The sequence below is a fragment of the Natator depressus genome, chromosome 11 (assembly GCF_965152275.1).
Source record: "Natator depressus isolate rNatDep1 chromosome 11, rNatDep2.hap1, whole genome shotgun sequence".
NCBI classification, from domain to species: Eukaryota; Metazoa; Chordata; order Testudines; family Cheloniidae; genus Natator; species Natator depressus.
The window spans coordinates 60,102,722-60,127,944 of NC_134244.1; the positions used below are offsets into that span (position 1 = coordinate 60,102,722).

A 25,223-nucleotide genomic window follows, 5' to 3' on the forward strand; every position below is an offset into this window, starting at 1 on the left:
CTCCCCGCGCTCGCGGAGTCCGGCCCCTGCAGCTGCGGGGAGGGGTCTGGCGGGAACCCTGTGTGCGCCACGCCGCGCTCGATTGCTCTGGTCTGTTCGGTCAGGCCGCCGAGCTGCCGATCGACCTGTGCGGGGACGTGGAGAGTCCTTGGTGCGGCGCGCACGGCCTAGGCCATGCTGGACTTCGCGATCTTCGCCGTTACCTTCCTGCTCATCCTGGTGGGGGCCGTGCTGTACCTGTGCCCGGTAACTGCCGCGGGGCGGGGCGGGCCGTGCTGCACCTGTGCCCGGGAACTGCCGCGGGGCGGGGCGGGCCGTGCTGTGCTCTCCCTGTGCCCGGGAACTGCCGCGGGGCGGGGCGGGCCGTGCTGTGCTCTCCCTGTGCCCGGGAACTGCCGCGGGGCGGGGCGGGCCGTGCTCTCCCTGTGCCCGGGAACTGCCGCGGGGCGGGGCGGGCCGTGCTCTCCCTGTGCCCGGGAACTGCCGCGGGGCGGGGCGGGCCGTGCTCTCCCTGTGCCCGGGAACTGCCGCGGGGCGGGGCGGGCTGTGCCCTCCTTGTGCCCGGGAACTGCCGCGGGGCGGGGCGGGCCGTGCTGTGCTCTCCCTGTGCCCGGGAACTGCCGCGGGGCGGGGCGGGCCGTGCTGTGCTCTCCCTGTGCCCGGGAACTGCCGCGGGGCGGGGCGGGCCGTGCTGTGCTCTCCCTGTGCCCGGGAACTGCCGCGGGGCGGGGCGGGCCGTGCTGTGCTCTCCCTGTGCCCGGGAACTGCCGCGGGGCGGGGCGGGCCGTGCTGTACCTGTGCCCGGGAACTGCCGCGGGGCGAGGCGGGGCGGCCTGTGCTCTACCTGTGCCCGGTAACTGCCGCGGGGCGGAGCGGGGCGGGCTGTGCCCTCCCTGTGCCCGGTAACTGCCATGGGGGCGGGGCGTGCCCTCCCTGTGCCCGGTAACTGCCGAGGGGGTGGGGGGTCATGTCCTCCCTGTGCCCGGTAACTGCCATGGGGGCGGGGCGTGCCCTCCCTGTGCCCGGTAACTGCCATGGGGGTGGGGGGTCATGTCCTACCTGTGCCTGGTAACTGCTGCGGGGCAGGGCAACTGGAAGGCCGAATCCCCTCCCCCCCCCCATTGAGATGCATCATCTCCATCCTTCCTGAACTGCCCTTCACCCACCCCCCAATATCCCGTCTGGGTGTGGGGGCATCTGCACCATGTCCAGGGCTCTCCCCTCCCTGCCTGTTTTCAGCAGCTAGCTTCATGCCATGGAAATGCCCAGGGAGGCGAGGGCGGGGTATGTCATACCCTGGAGCAGCAGCTGGGGTGAGGTGGTGCTGAATGTGTGTCCCTGGCCACCTGGCTGCACCTTTAATCCATGCAGTGAGTTATTGTTGCTGGGTCTGCGTCCATCACCCCTCAGTGCCCACTTCAGGTGCTGCAGCAAGGAGCAAGTGGCGATTGCACTGTGAAAGCTGGCTACTCCAGACTGCTACTGATCTGTCGCTAACCAGTTCGGTGTGGGAAAGTCGACCATTGGAGTCGGGTTGATGCAAGTGTGCAAGGCATTAATCACATCCTGCTCCGTGACTGTGGGCAACGTGCGTGAGATTGTGGATGGCTTTGCACAAATGGGTTTCCCTAACTGCAGAGGGGCAATAGATGGCATGCACATTCCACTTCTGGCACCAGACCACCTAGCCACCAAATACGTTAATTGCAAGGGGTATTTCTCAATGGTTCTCCAGGCGCTTGTGGATCACCGTGGGTGTTTCACAGACATTAACGCAGGCTGGTCCAGAAAGGCGCACGACGCACGCATCTTTCAGAACACTGGCCTGTTCAAGAAGCTGCAAGCAGGGACTTTCTTCCTGAACCAGAAGATGCTTATAGCCGCGTGCTGTACACTCCATAATATTTGTGAAGGGAAGGGTGAAAGCTTCACTCAGGGCTGGACGGCAGAGTCTCAGCGCCTGGAGGCTGAGTTTGGACAGCTGGAGACCAGGGCTATTAGAGGGGCACAGCACAGGGCCATAAGGAACAGGGATGCTTTGAGGCAGCCATTTGAAGCTGAAAGCCACTAATATTTGTTGCTATGCTCGGGATTGCAGTGCTTGTAATGCTAGGAGGTGATTGGTGCACATGATGCAAGAAGGGGCCTTAACATAACTGTATGTTGTTTTGCAGTGCTCTTTTTGCTTTCCCTTAATAGAATAAAGATTGCTTTCAAACAAACACAATTCTTGTATTGAAAGACAACAACCAGAGGAGAGAGTCAAATGAAAAAATTTATCAACAGGGAGGGGGTGAGGGAATGGAAGGTCTCACGGGGAGGAGGGGTCCTGGGACAGCTATAAATTTGTGTATGTCCAGTGATCATGCCCACTCTTCTCCTTTGGAGTATGATGCAGCGGGTGCTGTACTTCATCAAGGCCAAACTGCAGATGGATGGGTCTTGAGTGCAGTGGGTATTGGGAGTCCACACTGCTGGATTGTGTGGAGGGAGGGGTGGAATGCTGCTGGTAGAAAGTGGAGCCAGGAGGTTGATAAGAGTGTGTTGGTGGTGTGGGGCGGGCGCATGGGAAAGAGTTTTGTGACAGTGGCTGCAGGGCAGGATGGGCGTGGAGCTTCTCGGTTTGAAGAGCTAGTATCGCCTGGAGCGTGTCCCCTTGGTGCTCCATAACTGTTAAGAGCCGCCCCTTGGCTTCTTTCTGGTGTGCCGCGTTCTCCTTTCGTTCCCTCTTCTCGCTGTCCCGCCACTCATTGAGTTCCTTTTTCTCGGCGGCGGAGTGATCATAACCTCACACACAAGTCCTCCTTAGTTCTTCTTGGGACGCTTTCTAATTCTTCACAACCGTTCTGCCGCCAATAAGGGAGGTTGGCCTCCCAAGGTCATGTCTGTGAAGTTTAAATGCAACATTTTACAGAAGCAGTATTGTTTGCAACACAGACAACGTTGTTTCAGTGCTTTAAAACACAGCCATTACTCACACACCTAACACTAACTGGCTGACCCCAGGCAAGTACACATAAGCCACAAGACCCCCAAAATGGTGGTAGGTTTCAAAGTGGTAGCCGTGTTAGTCTGTATCCACAAAAACAACGAGGAGTTAGTCTCTAAGGTGCCACTAGTACTCCTCGTTGTTTTTTGTTTTTGCCAAAATGGTGAATAGCCACAGGGGCAGGGTAAATCACTGTTCCTGGACCCTGCTGTACACTGGGCACGTGGCCCTTGGTCACTTGGGGAGAGCCAGCACTGTATGGGGGGCCTGATAATCATTCCTGTCCCCACACTTTCCACAGGAGGTGATCATTTTGGAAGATATCTCCCTGCTGAGGGTGAGCAGGGAATCGAGGGAGAGTGTTCTCCAAGCCTGCAGTTTAAGCCCTGGCCCCTATGCAGCTAGCCTGTGTGCCGCTATGGTCTCCTCCCCCTGCCTCCTCCCCCCCCACCCCTCCCTGTGACGGCACAGTGGTGCAGGAAAGTTACCGTTAATGGGGCAAGAAAGAAAGCAGCTCTGCTGAGGAACCTGCGGGAGCGGATTTCCCAGTATTTCCATGAGAGTTTCCTGGAGATCTCTGAGGGAGATCCACGTGAAGTGAGGGAGTGTATCAACAGCCTATTTCTCCGCTCAAACTAAGCATGAAGTGGGAGACAAGCCTACTTTCTGCAACCATCCTGCCCCCAATAACTCACTTTAGCAATTCCCAAAATCAGATCCACTTACCAGGGGCCTCTTCTCCTGTTGGCACTTCGCCAATATCCGCCTGCTGTGACTGGCTAGGCTCCTCCAGGGTAGAAAAGAGCTCTTGACTGCATGCATCTCTGGCCTCCAAGTCATCCTCTGCCTCTGGGTCCCCCTCTTCATCCAAGATTGCCGCCTCCTGGCTCAGTCCACTCTCGACTAACAACGAAGCCAACAAAGTATCCATAGGTGACTTTGCAGTGGAGATGGGGTCACCACCGAGTATCGCGTCCAGCTCTTTGTAGAACTGGCATCTCCTAGGCACAGCACTGGAGCAGCGATTTGCCTCCTGCGCCTTGTGGTAGGCGTTCCACAGCTCCTTCACTTTGACCCTGTACTGCAATGTGTCCTGCTCATGGCCATTTTCTATCATGCATCTAAAAATCTGTCTGTAGGTATCATAATTCCTACGGCTGGAGTGCAGCTGTGACTGCACAGCCTCCTCTCTCCAAATACCAATGAGGTCCAGCAGCTCGGCATTGCTCCAAGTGGGGGATCGCCTGGTCCATGGAGCAGGCATGGCCACCTGGAAAGATGTGCTGACAGCACTGCACGCATCGCCGAGCAAACAGGACGAGGACTTCCAAATTTGCAAAGGAATGTACGGGGTGGGACTGACGGTTGGTCATCTGAGGGCAGGGCAGTAGAGTTCAAACCGATGGCCAGAGAGGTGAAAACAGGCATTGTGGGACATGTCCCAGAGGCCAATTGCAGCACTGTAATCACCACAGTGTCTACACTGTGTACAGCACTGTAGCCATGGCGCAGACAGCTGTACGCCTCTTGTCGAGGTGGTATTTTTTAGAGTGCTGCGTCTGCGCAGTTTCTGCACACTAAGTGGCTTGGCAGTGAGTACACCTCGGGAGTTACTGCGCTCAAAGCTGCTTTAGTGTGCGCAAACTTGCCAGTGTAGAGGGGGCCTTAGAACCTACGGTCCATGGAAGTTTGGAAAATTAGTATAATTTAGCTGTAATAAAATACTTCTGCGGAGCACTATTCTGGACAATGATTCCCTTCTGCCAGTAAGTGCTTTAGTACACTGCAATGAACTCTTCACGGGCAGACCCTTGTACTGGTCTCCACTGCTGGATCAAGGCCCTGTGGGTAAAATGTCTATGGTAGGTGCTTCTCTTTAAGTAGATGAGTGATCCTATTTAAATCAGTGGGACCACAAACATGCTTGTTAATCACCTGTGTAAATTTTTGCAGGTTTCAGGCCGAGGGATGTATCTTGCCAAGTTTTGGAATTTATTTTTCTTTCAAATGATGCATTGAAACATTTTTAATAGATTTTTTTTAACCTCTCCCTTGTTGATATTTAAACAAAATAGGGTTTTTCACTGCAAATGTGGCATCGCTATTTGACAAGCGCTGATTTTTTTTCTCAGTTTTTTAACTAGAGATGCTTAAGCAAACTGCTGGTTTTTGCTTAGTGTTTTGAGTTTAGAACAGAACTGTATGGGGCAGGTGTTCTTGATGATGTCGAGATTGCATTAGGAATGGTGTTAGCTAAAAGCGGCTGCAGAGAGCACCACAGTGTTTCTGCAGGTTGCATGATAATAGTGGCTATTTTAGACAAAAAGTTTTCGGTGATGGAAGATATTCTCAAAAAACAGTTTTCTGGCTTTAAAAAAAGGATTCTCTAACACTGTTTTTAACAATCGTAAAATTGATAAAACTATGGTCCTAAAAACCTACCATCACTTTGGAGGGGCAAGTGACAGGCTGTTGAGTCAACACTCTGGTGTCCCTGTTCAAAAAATGCTATTGGTATTGAGTTATATGTGGTTTTCCATTATCTCACCTTAATACACAGGGAAAGTGCAAATCTCTGAAGATTCCCTAATTTCTGTGTGTATTGGACTATTTAGGGCAGGGAGAGAAGGGGGGAAAAACAATTTTGTCCTGTTATCAAATTATTAATTCAGTGAAGGGTTATAAGCCGGCAAACTGGTCTTTTAAACTGATATGAAAAGCTTGAAGCAACAGGCCAATAGATGCTAAAATATTCATCTTCTGAGGCTGATGCAGAACTTTGAGCATCATTTTCTTTCCTCTTAGGCTTCTAGACAAGCTTCAGGTATCCCAGGGATGACTCCAACAGATGAAAAGTAAGTGGCTTCCTCCTTCCCATTAATTTTATTTAACCTTCATTGCTGATACTGTTCATAGAAGTGTGTTTTTTATTCCTGTTACTCTTCCCTCAGAGATGGGAACTTGCCAGACATTGTAACCAGTGGCAGCCTGCATGAGTTCCTGGTGAATCTGCATGAGAAGTACGGCCCTGTTGTCTCTTTCTGGTTTGGAAGACGCCTTGTGGTCAGTGTGGGGTCCATTGATCTACTAAAACAACACATTAACCCTAACAGGACATGTAAGTTTAATTTGCTTTCTCTCAGATTCATTTCTCTGTTTGCTTTTACCCAGGGTTAAATCCTGGCTCCACTGAAGTAAACGAGGTTTTGCCATTGATTCTGAGGGAGGTAGGATTTCATTCACGGTATTTAAAGGAGTGAGATTGAAACTGAATGAGTGGTATGATCTTGAGTCTCTGCTACTGCTTACAGAGATTGCATTTAAGTGACAAAACATTGTAACCATCCAGTGGTCTTGATAAAATGAGTTTGGTGATCTGTGTCCACTTCCCAGTGAGCACGTATCCACATCACAAACCACTCCTCATTAAACAGAGAGGCCAAAGCCAGAATGGTCATGAAGAATAAGCTACCCAACCTCTGACCTTGATAGGTAGTCTCACCAGGGAAAATGTAGGCTGAATATCAGGAAAACCTTGACTGTGAGCTCTGTTACACTGTCTCCCCAGTGAAAATGGAAGCCCCTTCACTTTGGGTCACTTTAAAATAGATTGGACAAAGTAATGTGTGTTGTACTGTAGGGAAGAGAAGAACCCAGGACTGGACTAGATGATCTCACAGGTCTCCTGACTAAATTCTGTTTTTTGTGAAAGTAGAATTCTTATGAGTGCTAGACTTTGGTGACCCAAATGTATACTTGGAATGAATTGACAAGGTCAAATATAGCCAAGTCCCCATATACTCATTGGGAAGCTTCGTGTATATTCTAATATATTCTATATTCTATCAAGGCCTCTGAATTCTCTTGCACTTTAAGGCAGCAGGACAGATTCTGTGGTAGTTTCAAATGAATTTTAAAAGGGAGGGTTTTATTAAATTAAATTGAAAATGAATAATACAATCAGTGCAGATATTAAATTTAGCTTATTTTAAGAAGTCCTGTATATTTTGTTTTTATTTGTGTAGCGAAATTCTGTATTGAAAACACATTGGATTCATAGAATTGTTAAGAGGGAAATATTCTATTGGGTTTTTTGGCAGCAGGGTAGGAGGGAAGTGGGGCTTTTGGCACTGGGGAAGGTGTGGCAGGTGTTCTGAGTCAGTAGGAATAAGTACATTGGTTGGATGTTTCTACTTAAAGGATCAGCAGCTAACTAGCTACCCATGGTCATGTTTAAATTGTCATCATTAGGTTTCAAAGTTACCAACTTACTGAGATGAATGGATGCAGTTCACACACCAAGCTAATGTTTCAGTCTCCCTGGAGACTCAGCCAGACATCCCTGCATCAGTTTGCACTCTGTTCACAGTTGGAATGTTTCCTTTACTATCATAAGGGTCAGGAACTTTGTTTCCCTTTGAAATGAAAGCTCGGATTCCATATCATGATTCCATGACAAATTCCACTGCTGCAGAAGGTGAAAGGGGATCTGTATAATTTAACAGGACACTGTTTTCTATAAGAGACCTGGCACTCCTCTGCAGATGGGGAAGAGGAGTCGGTGTTAGTAACAGTAGTGCAATAAGAGCTCATTGGTGTGGCACTTGAGGGATGTATGAGAAGCAGTGTTATAGCCGAAAGTAAAAGACTCTGGAATTAGATCTCTCCGTATTGTATCCTGACACGATTGTTGAAGGTAGTGCACATCCCCCAGCTCCTTCACGTTGACTGACACATCGTGTGCATGTCTGCAATGCTAGTGGGTAAAACGAGGCCACAGAGCAGTAGAAGAAAGGGGAAGAGCAGCACTGGATCCATGCCTCTGTCTGGGCCTCTATCCCATGAAATAATTGATTCTAAAATGAGCTTGTGGACCAGTAGAACAGCAGTGTTGTATCCATGAGGTAAGATGTAAACAGATTGTAAGTGAACCTGTTAACTAATTTCATTCCATGGGGGTTGGGTTGTAGTGTCATCTGATGCTGTACCAAGTTGATGACATTATCAGCCGGGGACCTTGTAACAAGTTATAACTTATTACTGCAGTTCTCATAAAAATGGTGAGAAGAGCCAGTTGACTGTTTATGTAGCATGGTGGCACTGGACTCCAGGGAGACAGCCTAGGTATGCTAGGAGCTGCTGTACTGTCACATGGAGGATCCAGTTCTGGGTCCCAGATTTCATGGAACAAGAGAGATTTTGAGCTCTGTGGAGACCATTCCTGGAAGGAGAAAATGCCCCGTATTGCTGTCAACTTAGGAGTAGCACTGACCGAGTTCAAAGGCAACTGTGTTCATTGTCCTTATTCAGAAGGATAGGTTGCCCTAGTTTTGGGAGCCTTTGAGCAGGGAGGACATAAAGGGCAAAATGAGGGAATTCTAGAGGATTCTCTAAATTTCCCTTTCTTCCCCCCACAAATCTGTTTTGACTGATATTTCAGACTTTCCTTTTTGTTTGTTTGTTTGTTTCAGCGGATCCCTTTGAAATGATGCTAAAGTCCCTGTTGAGGTACCAGTCTGGACTCAGTGGGGATGCGGGGGAGAGTCACCTGAGGAAAAAGCTGTATGAAAACGGTGTGACCAAGTCCCTGCAGAGTAATTTTGCTGTCATCCAGAAGGTGAATTACTTGATTTGAAGGCTTGCAGTGTGCAGGCCAGCGTGTAACATTTTCCCGGAGAGAACAGTAATCTGTGGCCTTTAGCGGAGAGGTTAGTGGGGATAGCGGTTGGGATAAAGGAGCAGAGGGAAGGTTGGTGCTGGAATGAGAATGTTTTAAAATCTCAAATATTATAACTTCCGGACTTTTATTTCTTCTATTATTATGGAGAACTGGTAGCTTTCCATTATAAGTCTGTTTATTTATTTTTGTTCTTCTCCCTCAAAGTCCTCAAAAGTAAAATTTCCACTTCACATTTTACATATTCCTTGTCTGAGATTGGTAAATTTGAGGTAATTGACACAAAATTTTGCCAGAAGCTGGGAATGGGCGACAGGGGATAAATCACTTGATTGGTACACACTCTTAAGCTGGTCTGGCATCCCCTCCAGAACAGATCACTGGCACTCATGCACACTGTGAAGGGACAGACACATGGATGAAGCACATTATTGTTTTCTATATTAAGACAGAGGAATCAATGGAACAGATGTTGTATAAATTGCTGTCAGATGCACAAAGTAAACAAAGTGAAAGAAATGCTATTTCCCCCCATATTCCAGGTGTGGTTGACTTTGTTACTTGCAACAATATTTGGATAGCAAGTTTCACAGAGAAATGTAATATTAGTGGTGGCAGTATCCATCTGACTGTATAAGTACAGTATAAATATGCTTTTGTTTGCATTAGCTCACTATATTTAGAAGGAAGGACAAGGTTTGGTTATGTTTATTTCAAGACATTAGATACAACTAAAAATGCTCTAGTGTCTGAGTTCTAGGTATATCTCCAGAGGGTGGGAGCAGGGCAGGATGCCAGATGTTGGGATTGTACTCAGATGCAGAGCTCTTCTCTTGACTCACCCTGGCAGCCAAATATAGTGAGTCATATTAGCTCCAACCCAAGAGTACTAAACTGTTTAAGCATTCCTTTGTGGTAGAAGGAGCAGGCTCACAGGGGTCCTATGGGGGAAAACCCTCAGAACAGCCAACCTGAGCAGGAACCTAAGCTGTTTGTTCTTTAAGTTAATAATTAAAAAAAAAAACGGCAAGAAGGGGTTAAGTTTGAGCCATATCCAGTGTCTGGACTGTTAAGAGCTGGGTGAGAACACTTCCTCTTTAAGGTATGTTTCTAGAGAACAATGGGGTGAAGTGGTAGGTCAAGGAGATTATTGTAGCTTTCTGATTTCCTTTCTTTTAGCTGTCTGAAGAGTTGCTAGCAAAATGGCTGTCCTTTCCTGAGTCTCAACATGTGCCCCTTTGCCAACACATGCTGGGCTTTGCCATGAAGTCTGTCACACAGACTGCAATGGGCGGTAGTTTTGAAGATGACCGGGAAGTAATTCGATTCCGCAGGAACCATGATGCAGTAAGTCTCGGGAAGAGCAAGGAATGTTCTCCTAGATCCTGTCAATTTTCCAGGTTGATGGCATTAGCCTCTATCACTGCATAATTTAGCAAGGCGTACAAAATGCTGGAGCAGAGGCCTTCACCTTGGATGTTCAGGTTGGTAGGGTCTCCAAGCTGGTGATTTCTCCACTATTTTGTCAAATTTTACACTTGGTCAACCATAAAGAAATAGCTAATAAGTATATGGTAATTTTTGTAAGGCTGGAGTTTTCTAAAGCACCTACTGGAACTGGGTGTGTGCAAATGTCTTTGAAACCTGATGGCATTTGGGTGCTTAACTCAAAGTCTTATGAAAATCCCATCCCAAGTCTTTGATTTCTGGTCCCTTCTTAAACCCTCAGTGTTGTGAATAAAGAGAACATCTGAGGTGACCACAGTTAGTCCAAGTAGAGGCCGCCATCCACACTTACAGAACCATCACGCTACCTGTAAGGGTAATTATGCAAGATTGGTACTTTGTGATCAGGAGGCACAGTACTGAGCTGAAATTGGGAATGAATGGCAAAGGTTTAAATGAGGCTTTGTGATAAATGCCATTTAGCTCTTACAAGTAAATGGACCACAGTTACTTTGAATCTTGGATGTTGTGCCATCTCCCTTTGACCAGCATATCTTGGATCCTTTATGGACCTTTCTAAAATCAAGAGTAAAAATGATGTGACCTGTGATAGGATGCTACTCTAACATGCAGAATAAGTGGGTTGAAGTTTTTGACCCTGAAGTGTTTTTGTGCCTTGGGATACAATGGCTTGGAAGACTTTGCTAATAGAGCTAGGTTCAGTCTCCAGGAAGTGGACATCTGGGAACTAATTTTCAGAGGTGCTGAATACCACTGTACCAATTCTGTAAATTGAGACCATAGTTTCACACTTTTCTCTCCAAAAGCAATTTCTGAGACCCATCATGTGAGTTCCAGACTTCAGCCAGAATGCTGATGGCTCCAAAGATGAGGATTCGAGGATGGAATGGAAAAAAAAGGAACCCAGTGGTTCTGTCAGATATGATAAGGGTCTCTTAAAAACTATCTGCAAAGGCTTGTTTTTAAAAATTGGGTTTGTAACCTTTTTTGCTTCCCTGTGGATAAATGAGGCATACATTACCTCAGTGACGTAAAAGTAAAGGGCCTTCCTTCTCCCGCTTGGGATATATCATTTTTTCAGTTGTAATTAATCCCCATGACTGCATCAGCTCAGCTCAGTTCCAGCAGCACTTTGCAAACAGCCTCACAAACACAGCAGCACATGTGATTGTGCCCACACTTAAAACAAGACCTATTTCCTGTTCAGGCCTCCTATAGGGAAGGGGAAGTCTTCATTTTTTTGTGCATGTGTCAGGATAAAGTTAGGCAGAGCTGCCACCAACCCGTGACTTGGAGGGTAATGGAATTCATCTGTACCTCTTTCAGATATGGGCAGAAATTGGAAAGGGTTTCTTGGATGGGTCACTTGACAAAAGTATGACCAGGAAAAAGCTATATGAAGATGGTAAGTTGTTTTTCCACCACCCCCCAACTCCCACTTATTGGCTCATTCACACACCGGTGGTTACTGTGTTTGACATAATTACCATATGAAGGTGTTTGATTTGCCCATATTTATTTATGTATTGGCTTTTCTGTGGAATTAATCACCATAGTATCTTGAGCACCTTGCATACGTTATCGATTTTTCCTGTGTGGTAGTGAATTTTTGTCATCTCTATTTTACGGACAAGGCCAAAGTGGTTAAATGACTTGCCCAAGGTCACACAGGAAGCTTGTGGCAGAGCTGGAAACTGGACTCAGATTTCCTAAGTTCCTGTTTAGTGACTTAACTACAAGACCATTCTTCCTCCTAGTTAGAAAGCAGAATATAGAAGTCCTGAATTGTGGCTTTAACCAATGCCTTCCTTGGTATTCCCAGAACAGCTTACTATTTTCAGTTATGCATCCGGTTCTCTCATGTCATCTTTCATATGCTGTCACACCAGATTATTTTATTTTTGTGCTGTTTTGTCTCTTTTAATTATTATTAAAATATTAAAGTAATATTAAGGACTTAATTTAAACCCACAAAAACAGGGTGTTCCCTTTCTTGCACTTGTGCTGTGTGTTTAAGGACATGAGGCCAAATTCTGCTCTGTTAAGCTGATGTATATCCAGAATTGCCTTCATTAGAGTTACACCAGTTTTATAGCAATATGACACAACAGAGCAAACTCTGATCTCCTTTATTTTGTGCGTGAGTATTGCTGGGGTCCCCAGACAGCATGTGAGAGGAAGGAGGTGCTACAATGATGTGAATGATTAGCAGCAATAACTCTATAGACCACACAGGCTGTGAGATCTGAGTGAAGTATAAGAATGTTTCGTGGGGTGATTGTTAAACCCTGAATGTTGTTTGAACCATTTGTCTGTTTGACTCGTACATTTTTAGATTAAATTTCAGTAAACTTCTTGCAAATTGACACTAAGTAACATGCTCAATACAGAGTCTGCTTCTGTCAGTGGACACAGGATGGACAGCTTGCCTGAAAGACTGTTTGGGAAGATGGATTCTAGACGAGTCCTCTGCTGCTTTTGGGGGTGACCAGCTTTTAAAATAATGATTTGTTTGTGTGCATGAAGCTCTGATGGAGATGGAATCCGTCTTAAAGAAAGTCACAAAGGAGCGGCGGGGCAGGAGCTTCAACCGACATGTCTTCATAGACTCCTTACTGCAGGGGAACCTGAGTGACAAGCAGGTATGTACAGCTATTGTGACGTATCATTACATGCTAATGGAGTTTCACTAGATCAATTGTTAATTACATCTTAGCGTTTGATTAATTGTCTGTCTTGCATCTCGTTTAGTCCAGATACCTCACTAGAGTATAACGTATATTTATTTTCATCTTCCAATCTTTAAATGCCTTATATTTTTGGTTACTTTCTGTTTTGCTGCTTTATTGTTCTACGAACTAGATGGGTATTTAGTGTTAAGAATCTTTCTTTGCTTAAGTACCCTTTGTAGGCCTTGCATTAACTATGAAAAAAACAGAAATAAGGAAACAGAGGTTACAATGGACAAAGCATGAATTCACAAGTGGCTGTCACTAATATGTAGCTATTAAATTAAGAAATAGTAAGAAGGAGAGTAATGTGTGATAAACTTGCAGCTGCAACTTTGCTTACTAGCACACTTTATAGCACATGAACAGCTTATGATCTGTACAAGGATTGGTTTGCAAAATTAGTAAACCAATCATAAAGCATGTGAATATAATGCACAATTATAATTTTTTAGAATATGTGTATAATCTGATTTATAATTATGTATGCTGGAGTTGTGGTGCACCCTAACCACATCTGACACCTGAGCCTGATCACCTCAGTTGTAGCTTTATGAAATTCCAATAAAGAAACCTCAAGGACGAGTCCAGATTCACACAGAGCTTTTTGGATTCTAGAGGACTGAATAAAGTGTTCTCTCAGAACTGGACAAGGCGTTCTGGATAAGCCAAGTGGAAAAGGTCTTGGAGGGAATCCCAAAACCCTTCCAGTGGAATCACTACAGAGAGTTCAGTCCTATCCTTTCATGCTGGATTTCATGCTGTCTGAGTTAAGGTGATTTAGTGTGGTGGAATGGAAGATGTGATTTGTCATTAGATTCTTTAATGTTTTCTCTGACTCCATACCCCTGAACCAGATTTTGTTTCGTAGATCCTGGAAGACACGATGATATTCTCTCTGGCAGGGTGTGTAATCACGGCTAACCGTAAGTAGAGAACACAGGCAGCTTTCAACTCTAACAGAGATAAGGGGACTAATCTATATTGAAAAAAGCATAGTGAGATGAGACTTATTTTCATGTAAAGGAAAAGTAAAATCTCCCTTCCCTTTTCTCTTATACTAGAAATTTATTCAGGCAGGTATTTCTACAGCACTGTCCGGGTGCCCTATCGGTGCACCTTTCTAGGTAGTGGGTTCTAGTGGATTGAAGTTAAGCAATCCACTAGAACCCACTACCTAGAAAGCAATCAAGTTAAGTTAAACAGCCCTCCATGTCATGCTGTGAGTCTTAGAATTTCCTGCTGCTGTTCTTCACTTGGACTCTAAGCCCAACCAGCTGATGCTAAATTAGATGAAATTGTACCAAAGGGAAGCAGCCCAAAACGATCATCCCTTGAAATAAACTTTGTTGCTCTTGGAAGATTTAGAGCAAACTGATGTTTGACTGGCTGTTTCACGTTTCCCTACGGCATGTATGCTATCACCATTTTTTTAAAAGTTACTCGTAGTCATATAAAGATTATGAGAAATGCAAACAGAAAGAAGAACCAAATGGAAAGCTTTTGGCTGCACAAATTGTTACTATGTTGGGGAACTTTTCTAAACTAATTCTTCAGGATTAACTGGCCCAAAATCATCCATTTATCTAGAATCCCAAAGACAACCGCCCAAATATAGCACTTAACCAAGATGTTGAAAAGCATTGAAAGTCAAGTAGCAAAACTCACGTAAAGAGAATGTCACTGGTACAGGAAACTCTCTCCCAGTGTTTTGGCTGTTTAATTTTCTGATGGGATCCCCTGTACAACCTCCAGAGTAGAAAATGGCAAAATGCCTGCTCACGCTTGCTTCTTGCAGCTTGGAAACACTACCTCACGTGGGCTTATTTCATATTAGAGCTGTCTGTCTTTCTGATAATTTTATTGGAGAAGTTTGCCTAGATAGTATATCATAAGTCTATTGCTAGATACACACAAGACCAGATCCAGCCACATGGTACAGGGAGTTGTTATACATCCCTCGTGCCACCTGAATCCCTCTTGTGCACAGAGAGTCAGCAGAAAAGGGGGGGCAAGTGACAATATTGCTGTCACCTTCCCATCGGAGCTCTGCCAGGGGGCGATAAGAGCTCCATTGAGGGGAAGTGTTAAATCAGTGAATCCCCAACTGCTCAGTCACATCGCTTTCCTGGTCAGCACAGTCCACTCTCCTATGACCCACCTGCTGGAGGGGAGGTTTTGGCTGCTTTCTCCACGTGTGTTGGAGCCTCACTTTGGTAGATTTACTCCTCAGGGCCCTTTTAGTTAAATCTAGTCTGGTTGTCTAAATTCTCTGATTACCCTGAGTGCTGGCCTGTGTGCAGGCAATATGACTGTTGTAGGAGCTGTGTTCTGGGGATTAGGGGAGGAGCAGCAGTATGGAGTGGTTGACCCTTCTTAGGACTGTCTAGTCTCTTCTGTGTGGATCATGGAGCTGTGAGGCTGCAGCACCCCAAGCCCATTAAATGATTATTTCCTCCTTAATCCACTTGGTTTGATCATTTTCCAGTATTTCCCAAGTTTCTTGTCACTAGGACAGGAAAAGGGATTCCAGATTGTAGTATCCCTGGATAACATCATTCAGACTCTGTCCTATTATTCAGTATAGAATCAATAAGGTCTACCAGGTAAATTCTATACAGCTACATTTTATAGTTCATGAGATGTTATCCTTTCACATTTGTATCTCATGTGTCTCCCTAATGCCTCTTCACTGCATTAGAAGAGTAACATTGCAGAGATAGAGAGAAGGAAAACTGGTCTTGATTTGTCCCCCTTAAATGAGGAGATGGATTTGCTGAGCCAGCACTCTCCTTGTTCCTTTCTTAGTATGCACCTGGGCAGTCTATTTCCTGACGACATCAGAAGAAGTCCAACAGACCCTCTACAAGGAGGTGGACCGAGTTCTTGGAAAGGGCCCACTTACACATGAGAAAATTGAGCAGCTCAGGTGAGTCCATGTTAAGAGTGGGAGAAGCACTTGAGCTAAATAAGATGTCATTGTGATCCTGCATGCTAAAGGCTGACTCCTATCCATGCTTGTGAAAGAAGGGGAAGCAGCAACACTGAGTAGTGTGTCCAGTGACTCAGGGAGCATGCCCATCAGAAGCCCAGGTGGAGTTTGCTTGGAGTCAGTGGGAGCATTTCCCTTGACTTCATTTGGAGCTGGATTGGGCAAGATGCCTTGTGGTGGGCTTGGGAGCTATGCTCTGAATCATGTCTTGCCACTCCTTTTAGCAGGAACAAAAGGGGTATCCTTGACTGGTGACTCTTGTTGATGGCTATGTACCCCTTTGGAAAAGTCCAAGAGGAGTGAATAGGAGAGAGACCTTTTCTGTAGGTGTTAGCACCACCCTATAGAAAGCAACAGAGAATTATATCCCTGGTGTAGGATTCTACCAGATGGTTCAAAAAAACCCTGTTAGACTCTATTCAACTGTGTAGGTTTTTAGACAATTTCACTAGTACCATGTTAAATTTCTGTAGAACCCTCTTAGTTTCAGCATTACTAATTAGAGTAATCTAGGTGTTGTTTGTGTTGCAGTAGTGCCCAATCCGGAGTGGGTCCTCTTATGTAAGGTGCAGTACAACACAGTCCCCAACTTTATTCAGCACTTAAGTGCTTTACTGAGTTGGGACCAAGGTGCAGAGGATTCACAGTATTAGGGCCCTCCAAAGTAGGTGTGGTTGGTAGCAGTGGGGACATGACCTGAGGTGGTTGATGAGGACAGGGCACAGTGCGTTGAACCTTCAACAAGGAGGATTAGGAGTCTTGCCAATGTCCCTAAAGCATGTGCCTCAGCGCTTAGATGCCTTAAGCAAACCTTAGAGAGTCCAGCCGCTGATGCAGCATACCTCTGCAGTCCCCTGCTATAGCTACTGTAGGGCCCTGTGGAGCAGTGGAACTCTGTAATACTGTTGTAAGAGAGCTTCCTAGTCTCTCCTTGATGAAGCTTGTTGTCTAGCTGCTATCAGCTGGCCACAGAACAGATGATATTTTTATAACCTCCCAGAGAAAGCCTTTTGCTTCATCTACAAATGTGCCAGGAGTCCTCACTGAGTGTGTCCTGGAAGCAGATCTGGGAGAAGAGCTGTGATCCCAAATGCAGAGGGTCAGCAAGTCTAGGGCAGCCTTACGCAGAACAGCCATTCCTGATTCCACAGAAATATGCACTTGCTTGTCTCAGAAAAAGCTTTATTGGCACAGACTTCTGTTTGCAGGTATTGCCGGCAGGTCCTGTGTGAGACGGTGCGGACAGCAAAGCTTACGCCAATTGCCGCTCGGCTGCAGGAGCTGGAGGGAAGAATTGACCAGCATATTATTCCCAAAGAGGTAAGACAGAGCTGGGAGCTCAAACTTGCCCTCTCCTCTTGGTTGATTTTGTTCTTTGCAATTCTGAAGTTCCCATTAGCGTGGAGAAGGGGAGCACTGTGCCCAATTACTGTCAAAACCAGATTATTTCTTTAGCACAGCTTACACCAAGATGACAGTCTGTCTTTGATATTTGTGCAGTTCAGCTTGGAGCTCTTCCCCTTTCCTCTGTGAAGAGGCTATTCTAGAACCCTGAGTAGATTTGCATTCAGTGGTTCATTATAATGGCCTTCCATGGACGACTACTGCTGGCTTTGAAGGGGTCTGTCTCTGGGCTAAATTGTGCACAAAAGATCCTAATTTAAGAACAAAAGAATGGCCATATTGAGTCAGACCAATGGTTCATCTAGTCATCCTGTCTTCTGACAGTGGCCAGATGCTTAAAAGGAAATGAACAAAACAGGGCAATCATCAAGTGATCCATCCCCTGTCATCCAGTCCCAGCATCTAGCAGTCAGAGATTTATGGACACCCAGAGCATGGGGTTCCATCCCTGACTGTCTTGGCTAATAGCTACTAGTGGACCTATCCTCCATGATCTTATCTAGTGCTTTTTTTAACCCAGTTACACTTTTGGTCTTCACAACATCCCCTGGCAACAATTTCCACAAGTGGTCTGCGTGTTGTATGAAGTAGTCCTTCTTTTTGTTTTTAAATCTACTGTGTATTAATTTCATTGGCTGATCCCTGATTCTTGTTATGTGAAGGAATAAATATCACTTCCTTATTCACTTTCACCACACTATTCACGATTTTATAAACCTCTATCATGTTCCACCTCCCATTAGTTGGCTCTTTTCCAAGTTGAATAGTTCCAGTCATTTTAATCTCTGCTCGTATGGAAGCTGTTCCATACCCTTAACCCTTTTTTTTTTTTTCCTTCTTTCTTTCTTTCTTTCCCCTTCTTGGTACCTTTCCAGTTCTAATATATCTTTTTTTGAGATGGGGGGGATGGACCAGAACTGCATGCAGTATTCAAGGTATGGACATACCGTGGATTTATGTAAAGGCATTATGATATTTTCTGTCTTGTTATCTATCACTTTCCTAATGGTTCCTAATATTCTGTTAGATTTTTGACTGCTGCAGCACATTGAGCAGATATTTTCAGAGAACTATTCACAATGACTCCCAAGATCTTTCTTGAGTTGTAATAGTTAATGTAGAGACCATAATTTTGTATGTATAGTTGGGATTATTTTCCAATAGGCATTACTTTGCATTTATCAACATTGAAATTCATCTGCCATTTTGTTGCCAAGTCACCTAGCCTTCCAAGATCCCTTTTTAACTCTTCACAGTCTGTTTTGGACTTAATTATCTTGAGTAATTTTGTATCGTCTGCAAACCATGCACCTCATTGTTTACACTTTTTTCCAGATCATTTATGAATATGATGAACAGCACTGATCCCAGTAGAAACTCCTGGGGGACACCACTATTTACATCTCTCCATTTTGAACACTGACCATTTATTCCTAGCCTTTGTTTCCTGTCTTTTAACCAGGTACTGATCCATGTGAGAATCTTCCCTCTTATCCCATGACTGCTTACTTTGCTTAAGAGCTTTGAGGGACCTTGTCAAAGGCTTTCTGAAAGTCCAAGTACACTATCCCACTGGATCACCCATGTCCAGGTGTGTGTTTGACCCCCTCAAAGAATCTAAGATTAGTCAAGCATGATTTCTCTTTACAAAAGCCTTGTTGACTCTTACCCAACAAATTGTGTTCATCTATGTGTCTGACAATTTTGTTCTTTACTATTGTTTTAACCAGCTTGCCTGGTACTGAAGTTAGGCTTACCGGCCTGTAATCGCCAGGATTGCCTCTGAAGCCTTTTTTTAAAAATGGCATCACTTTAGCTATTCCTCCCTTCATCTGGTACAGAAGTTGATTTAAGTGATAGGTTACATATCACAGTTAATAGTTCTGCAATTTCATATTTGAGTTTCCTTCAGGATTCTGGTGACTCTGGTCCTCGTGACTTATTACTGTTTAGTTTAGCAATTTGTTCCAAAAACCGTCTCTACTGACACCTCAGTCTGGGACAGTTCCTCAGATTTGTCACCTAAAAAGAATGACTTAGGTGTGGGAATCTCCCTCACATCCTCTGTAGTGAAGACCGATACAAAGAATTCCTTTAGCTTCTCCGCAATGATCTCATCTTCCTTGAGTGCTCTTTTAACACCTCAGTTGTCCAGTGGCCCCACTGGTTGTTTAGCAGGCTTTCTGCTTTTGATGTACTTTAAAAAAATGTGCTGTTAGATTTTGCTGGTTGCTCTTCAAATTCTTTTTTGGCGTGCCTAATTATACTTTTACACTTGACTTGCCAGACTTTGTGTTCCTTTCTATTTTCCTCAGCAGGATTTGACTTTCAATTTTTAAAGGCTGCGTTTTTGTCTTTAACCACTTCTTTTACTCTGTTTAGCTCTGGTGGCATTATTTTGGTCCTCTTACTATTAGTTTTCATTTGGGATATACATTTAGTTTGAGCCTTTATTATGGTGTTGTAAAAAAAGTTTCCTTGCAGGCATTTCACTCTAGTGACTGTTCCTTTTAATTTCTGTTTAACTAGCTTCCTCATTTTTGTGTAGTTCCCCTTTCTAAAGTTAAATACTCCTGTGGTGGACTTCTTTGGTATTCCCCCCCCGCCCCCCCATGCATACATACATGCATTATGGCAGCTATCGCCAAGCGGTTCAGCTATATTCATCTCTTGGACCAGATCCTGTGCTCCATTTAGGACTAAATCAAGAATTGTCTCTCCCCTTTTGAGTTCCAGGATTAGTTGCTCCAAGAAGTAGTCATTAATGGTATCTAGAAACTTTATTTCTGCATCCTGTCCTGAGGTGGCATGTACGCAGTCAGTATGGGGATATCCTGAAATCCCCAATTATTATTGAGTTTTTTATTTTGATAGCCTCTCTATTCTCCCTGAGCATTTCACAGTCACCATCATCATCCCGGTCAGATGGCCGGTATATGTTTCTACAGCTGTTCTCTTATTTTTCAAGTATAATTTCTATCCATAGAGATTCTGTGGTACAGTTTGATTCATTTAAGATGTTTACTATATTTGACTCTTTGCTTTCTTTCACATATAGTGCCATGACCCCACAAGCATGGCCTATATATTAGGTCCCCTGGTATTAGTGTCCCATTAAATGTCATCATTCCACCAAGTAGAGTCTGATATTGTCACCTTTACAGATACAGAGAAAGACTTTACTCTGCATGCAGTTCACTGATTCCAATGGGACTTACTTGCAAAGTAAAGGACTAATGCAAAGCCCATAGAAGAGAAGGGCAATGGATCTGGCCCTAGAGTACTACTAACTATGAGCAAGGGTGGCAGAACTGGGCCCCAAATTATAAAATCCTAATTTATGGGCAGATGCTGCCTGCCTTACTCACCGACCAGAACAAAATCTATTTCAATTCCATTTATTTCAGTTGAGTTGTATCAGCTTACATCAGGTATGAATTTCGTCCAATGGGACTGACTCACATAAACAGAACAGAACTTGGCCTGTAGATTGTAAACTCTTCAGAACAGGTATGTCACAACAGAGCTGCTGAAAAATAAAAGTAAAGGGCCCTGGGATTGTGATTAAGGACATTTGGAAGCCATATAAGGTTGACGTTTACAAGGCAAGTGCTGCTTTTTGAGTGTTTGGATTTCATTTTTTTTTTCTTTCTTTCTCTCCTACACACACACACACACACACACACACACACACACACACACTTACTTGGATTGAGCAGAGCTGACACGATGGTGCTGGCTCCCTTTTGCTTACATTAAACTGCTCCCTGACACACATGCTCTGTTTTAATTTCAGTATGGTTTCGAGTAGGTTCCTTGCACAAATGGAAGTGATGGCTTGAATTTATGCTGGTGATGGGCTCAGTCCTAATTTTTAACATACTTTGTATCATTTGTGCCTGACTAGTTGTGGGACGAATGAGGAGATCATGTGTGAAACAGGTTTTGTCTTTGTGTACTAGAGATGGGATTTAACCAGGTCCCTGGCCAACACCCCCAGAATTTTAGTGAAGTTTGAATCTGTATCCGAACTCGTGCCTGGCTCCTATCTCAATATGGGCTAAACTTGAACTCTGGATATGAACACTCTGGAAGTTTGGATCTGGATATGAACTTAGTGGCTTGATTCCCCACCCTTTACAGAAACCAACAGGGTCCAATTAAAGTTGCTCTAAAGACCTATGCAATTTAATAGAAAATGATAGCTTAAAAATGAAAAAAGTAAAGGTGTTGGGGATAGGGTATTATGTTCTATATAGGATTATTATATATGTTCTATATAGGACTCTTCCATAAGGGCTGTCTAATGGTTACTGTCTAGTGGTAACTTTATCCCTGTCGTGTATTCTAGACTGACTCAGATGTGTGTTTTATTTTCTTTTCATTTCAGACTCTTGTGCTATATGCTCTGGGTGTGGTGCTTCAGGACAGCTCAGCTTGGGCATCACCCTATAAGTATGGGATACCAGAAACTTTATTATAGTTCTTTTTTTTTTTTTTTTTTCTTTCTTTCGGATCTTGTCTCTCAATGTCCCTATGGGTAGGCTGTCAAACCTTCCGTAAGTAGCCTGTCGTGGAAGGAACTCCCTGCTAAGATTTGTTGAGCTCTCTTGATTGTCTCCAAGGACAGGGTTTTGGGTAACTCCAAATGTGATCTTGCAGGCTACATATTCATTGTGTATTAAGAAGTACAGTAACAGATATTTCTGGCTATTCACAGCCCTCCCTTGGCAAATGCTGTGGGACTATTTTTCTGGTTTGCTGCAAGGGGAAAACAGTGATTAAAATGGATTTGAAATCACTATTCATTACCATAAAACAATGGCTCACGGGAGGAAATGTCAGTCAAAGATTTTTGTTTTTTAAGGGGAAGGAAACTCTACCTCATTATTTCCACCCATGAAAACAAAAAGGATCCTGGCCTGAAAATTAGAGCTCCAGAGGGCAAAAGGAAATGCTGTAGCTTGCTTTGGCCTCCAGGTGGCAATTTTTAACACTGGTTTAACATAGCTTAGGCAGGAAAGAATGTGGGTCAGTGATTCTAGTCTGAGAGAAAAGACAGAGGAGCTTGTGGGAGAAAAAATAGTTCTAAGGGCTCTATTCTTCCCCTGAAGCAAGGGTTATGGCTGTAAGAGAAAGAGGGAGGGTGGAGAGGCCTCCTGCCCTATCAGCATCATGCTAGCTGATGCCTCCAGGGGCAGTAGGAGATCATACATCAGAATGATAGCTGCACTGTCCTTAGTTTGGCAAGGAGGCACTGGCTGGAGAGGAAGCTGGAGAACAGGGCCATGGTCCACAGTCAGCACAAAACACACCCAGTCATTGCCTGACAGTAGATTAAGGGCTGAGATTGTGGTTGACTTGGTCGGGGGGAGGCGTATTTGAGGGTTTCTTGTGTGCCCTCCTTTTGCCCACCTGAGCAAGTTTAGCCACAGTCAAGTCCTAATATAGTGTGGGTGAATGTCTGCTTTCAACAGGTTTTTCTAAATGACTGATTTTCCCTTCTTGTTATACCATCTGTAATTTGACACTTTTAATTAGGGTGTGAATGTAGTGCCCATTCCTACTGACTCTGAAGGTCAATGGGAAAGCTCCTTTTGACTTTAATCGGCGTAGGATCAGAGCTGTAGTTCATAGGCACAGGCAGGGAGCCAAAGGTTTGAAGTGTAATGGAAAGGATCTAATACACGGTGAGAGAGAATTGCCTTAAAGTCATCTAATTGCATATTTTAGAATATCAAGGATTTTCTATAATATCATAGCTCAGGTTTTAAGCTCCCTGGCATTTTATTAGTCTCCTGATGATTACTTGATTATGGGAATTTCATTTTCATTAAACCAGCAGTTCCCTTAAAGCTTTCATCAACCCAATGCTGAAACAAGTTCTTCTCATTCTAATGAATCATCAGCTTCCCCCACACACATGCCAGCTGCTTGAAGTGGAGGGTGAGGGGCAAGAAGAATTGGAAATCTTCATGTAAGCAGTGGAGAAGGAAAGGAGAGAGAAATCAGATTGCATGTGCTCTTCGCAAGCTGCATGATGTAGGAGGGAGAAGGCATTCAATTGATGCTGATAGCAAAGTAGTGGGATTCCAAGTTTTAGGATTTTATTAGTCTCTGCCCCTTATGTGTACAAATGTGCGCGCACACACACATGCATACCCGGGAAGAATCAGTCCCTGTTTTGTCTTACAGATTTGATCCAGACAGATTCAGTGATGAATCCGCTATGAAAAACTTTTCCTTACTGGGCTTTTCGGGAAGTCAGGAGTGCCCAGAGTTGAGGTGAGATTAAAAAAAAAAAAAAAAAAAGGCTATATATATGTGTGGATGCAGGGGTAGGAAGGAACAGCTTGTTCCTGTTAAATTTGTCAAGCATTGAACACCAGCCCTGGCAGACTGTATCAGCAGTGACTGCAGAATTTATCTCATTGTCTTCTTTTATTATTCTTTCTCCCTAGGTTTGCATATATGGTGGCCACAGTACTGCTGAGTATGTTGGTAAGGAAATTATATCTGCATCCCGTGAAAGGGCAGGTCATGGAGACCAAATATGAGCTGGTAACCTCGCCAAAGGAAGAAGCATGGATAACTGTATCCAAGAGAAGCTGAGTGAACAAAGCCAGGAGTGAGTTAGTGAGAGAGAGAGAGAGAGAGAGCGCGCGCCTCAAAAAGGAACCCTCCTCCATCATGCTGAACTGGTCAAGGGTTTAACGTCACCGTTTCATTACCTTCCATGTTCTTAACCCAGCAGCCTCTTGGCATTTTTTGTAACTCAGAAAAATTGTCATATTAAAGTAGATTTAATTCTTATGCCTTTTGGATACATTCTTTTGACCTCTAGCCATTTTGCGTTCAAGGAAGCAACATAATCTTACAGTTTTACTCATAAGAACTGCTGTAGTAGAATAGGCCAATGCTCCAGCTAGCCCATTATTTGTATGGGGAAAGGGGTAGAACACCCCAGCAGAGTGTGATGGCAGCAAATAGCATGTTAGTTTCATGATGCACTTTTTAGAGGCTTTTAGTTAGGATAAACAACATGGAAAGAAAAGGGAGGGGCAAGGGCATGCTGGAGAAAAGAGGGGTGTGGGGGCAGGTGTGAAGTGAAGCAACTCTGGAGAATAGGGAGGGGGAGAGTTGGAGCAAACAGCCAATCAGTGCAGGGCAGAGACAGTCCAGTCAAAACTGTAGGAAGTTCTCTGACTGGCCACAGGCCCCTGCTTTGACTCCTTCTCAGCCCAGCAGCTCCAGCTGGCTGGGGTCTCTGGTTGGTTCCTCTCCAGTTTTTCCTCAAGGCCATCTGGTGAGGTGGGGGGAAGCAGGGAGGCATCACCTGAGTCCTAGTTTCCCCTAATTGTGGGGGAAGGAGGGGGTCCACTGCACTGTGCTGGTGGGGAGGGTGGCCCTGGCTGGTCATGTAGGGCTGGGGAGGGAAATGGTTGTCCAATTCCTGCTAAAACAGTAGTGGCAGTTTTAAAAAGAACAAGGCAGGGATTCTCTAGCCAGCAGATTTTGAGGCCAGCATCCGATTTAATCAGCATCAGGAATGATTGCTGAACATCATTCATCGCACAGCATCAGGTCACTGCAAGGCTGGCAGAGCAAGTGGGGGAAGTGGAGAGGGCTGATTTTATAGGCCTTTGGGTTAATATTCTAATTTACAAGTAAAAAGCCCTTTAGAGAGTCCTCTTCCCAACCATTGTTAGCCAAATTAGCACCAAGTACAGTCTGTTTGTGCAGGTCCCTCTCATTGCCCTAATGCAGTGGTTCCCAAACTCTCCTTTTTTGAGCCTGTTGGGATGGGATAGACTGGCTGGTGCCCTCATGTCCCCTTTGCCCTAAATCTTGACACACTTGCTGTCCTGTCTCCTTTATTCTGTCCATTTTCTCACTCTTCCTTGTCCCTTTGTTCTTTTATACATGCTTTCCCCATCCCCTTACCACTGCTCCCCCTAAACCTAC

At 44.9% G+C, this 25,223-nt stretch overlaps 1 protein-coding gene across 2 annotated transcripts; it reads left to right on the top strand.

The window, feature by feature from the left end:
* Positions 1 to 88: 88 nt before the first annotated feature.
* CYP20A1 (cytochrome P450 family 20 subfamily A member 1) lies at positions 89 to 24,035 on the top strand. Of its 2 annotated transcripts, none has more exons than XM_074967961.1 (13): positions 89 to 246; positions 5,795 to 5,844; positions 5,941 to 6,107; positions 8,461 to 8,606; positions 9,846 to 10,013; positions 11,460 to 11,538; positions 12,660 to 12,775; positions 13,734 to 13,788; positions 15,671 to 15,791; positions 17,063 to 17,174; positions 21,649 to 21,713; positions 23,454 to 23,543; positions 23,720 to 24,035. In XM_074967961.1, exons 1-13 carry the CDS (start codon positions 175 to 177, stop codon positions 23,868 to 23,870), a joined length of 1,392 nt encoding a protein of 463 aa, XP_074824062.1. In that variant the 5' UTR covers positions 89 to 174; the 3' UTR covers positions 23,871 to 24,035. The 2 variants fall into 2 exon arrangements, with proteins under 2 accessions (XP_074824062.1, XP_074824063.1); XM_074967962.1 differs by lacking the exon at positions 89 to 246 and adding an exon at positions 789 to 803 and having other exon boundaries at positions 5,794 to 5,844; positions 23,720 to 24,030.
* The last annotated feature ends 1,188 nt before the right edge of the window (positions 24,036 to 25,223 follow it).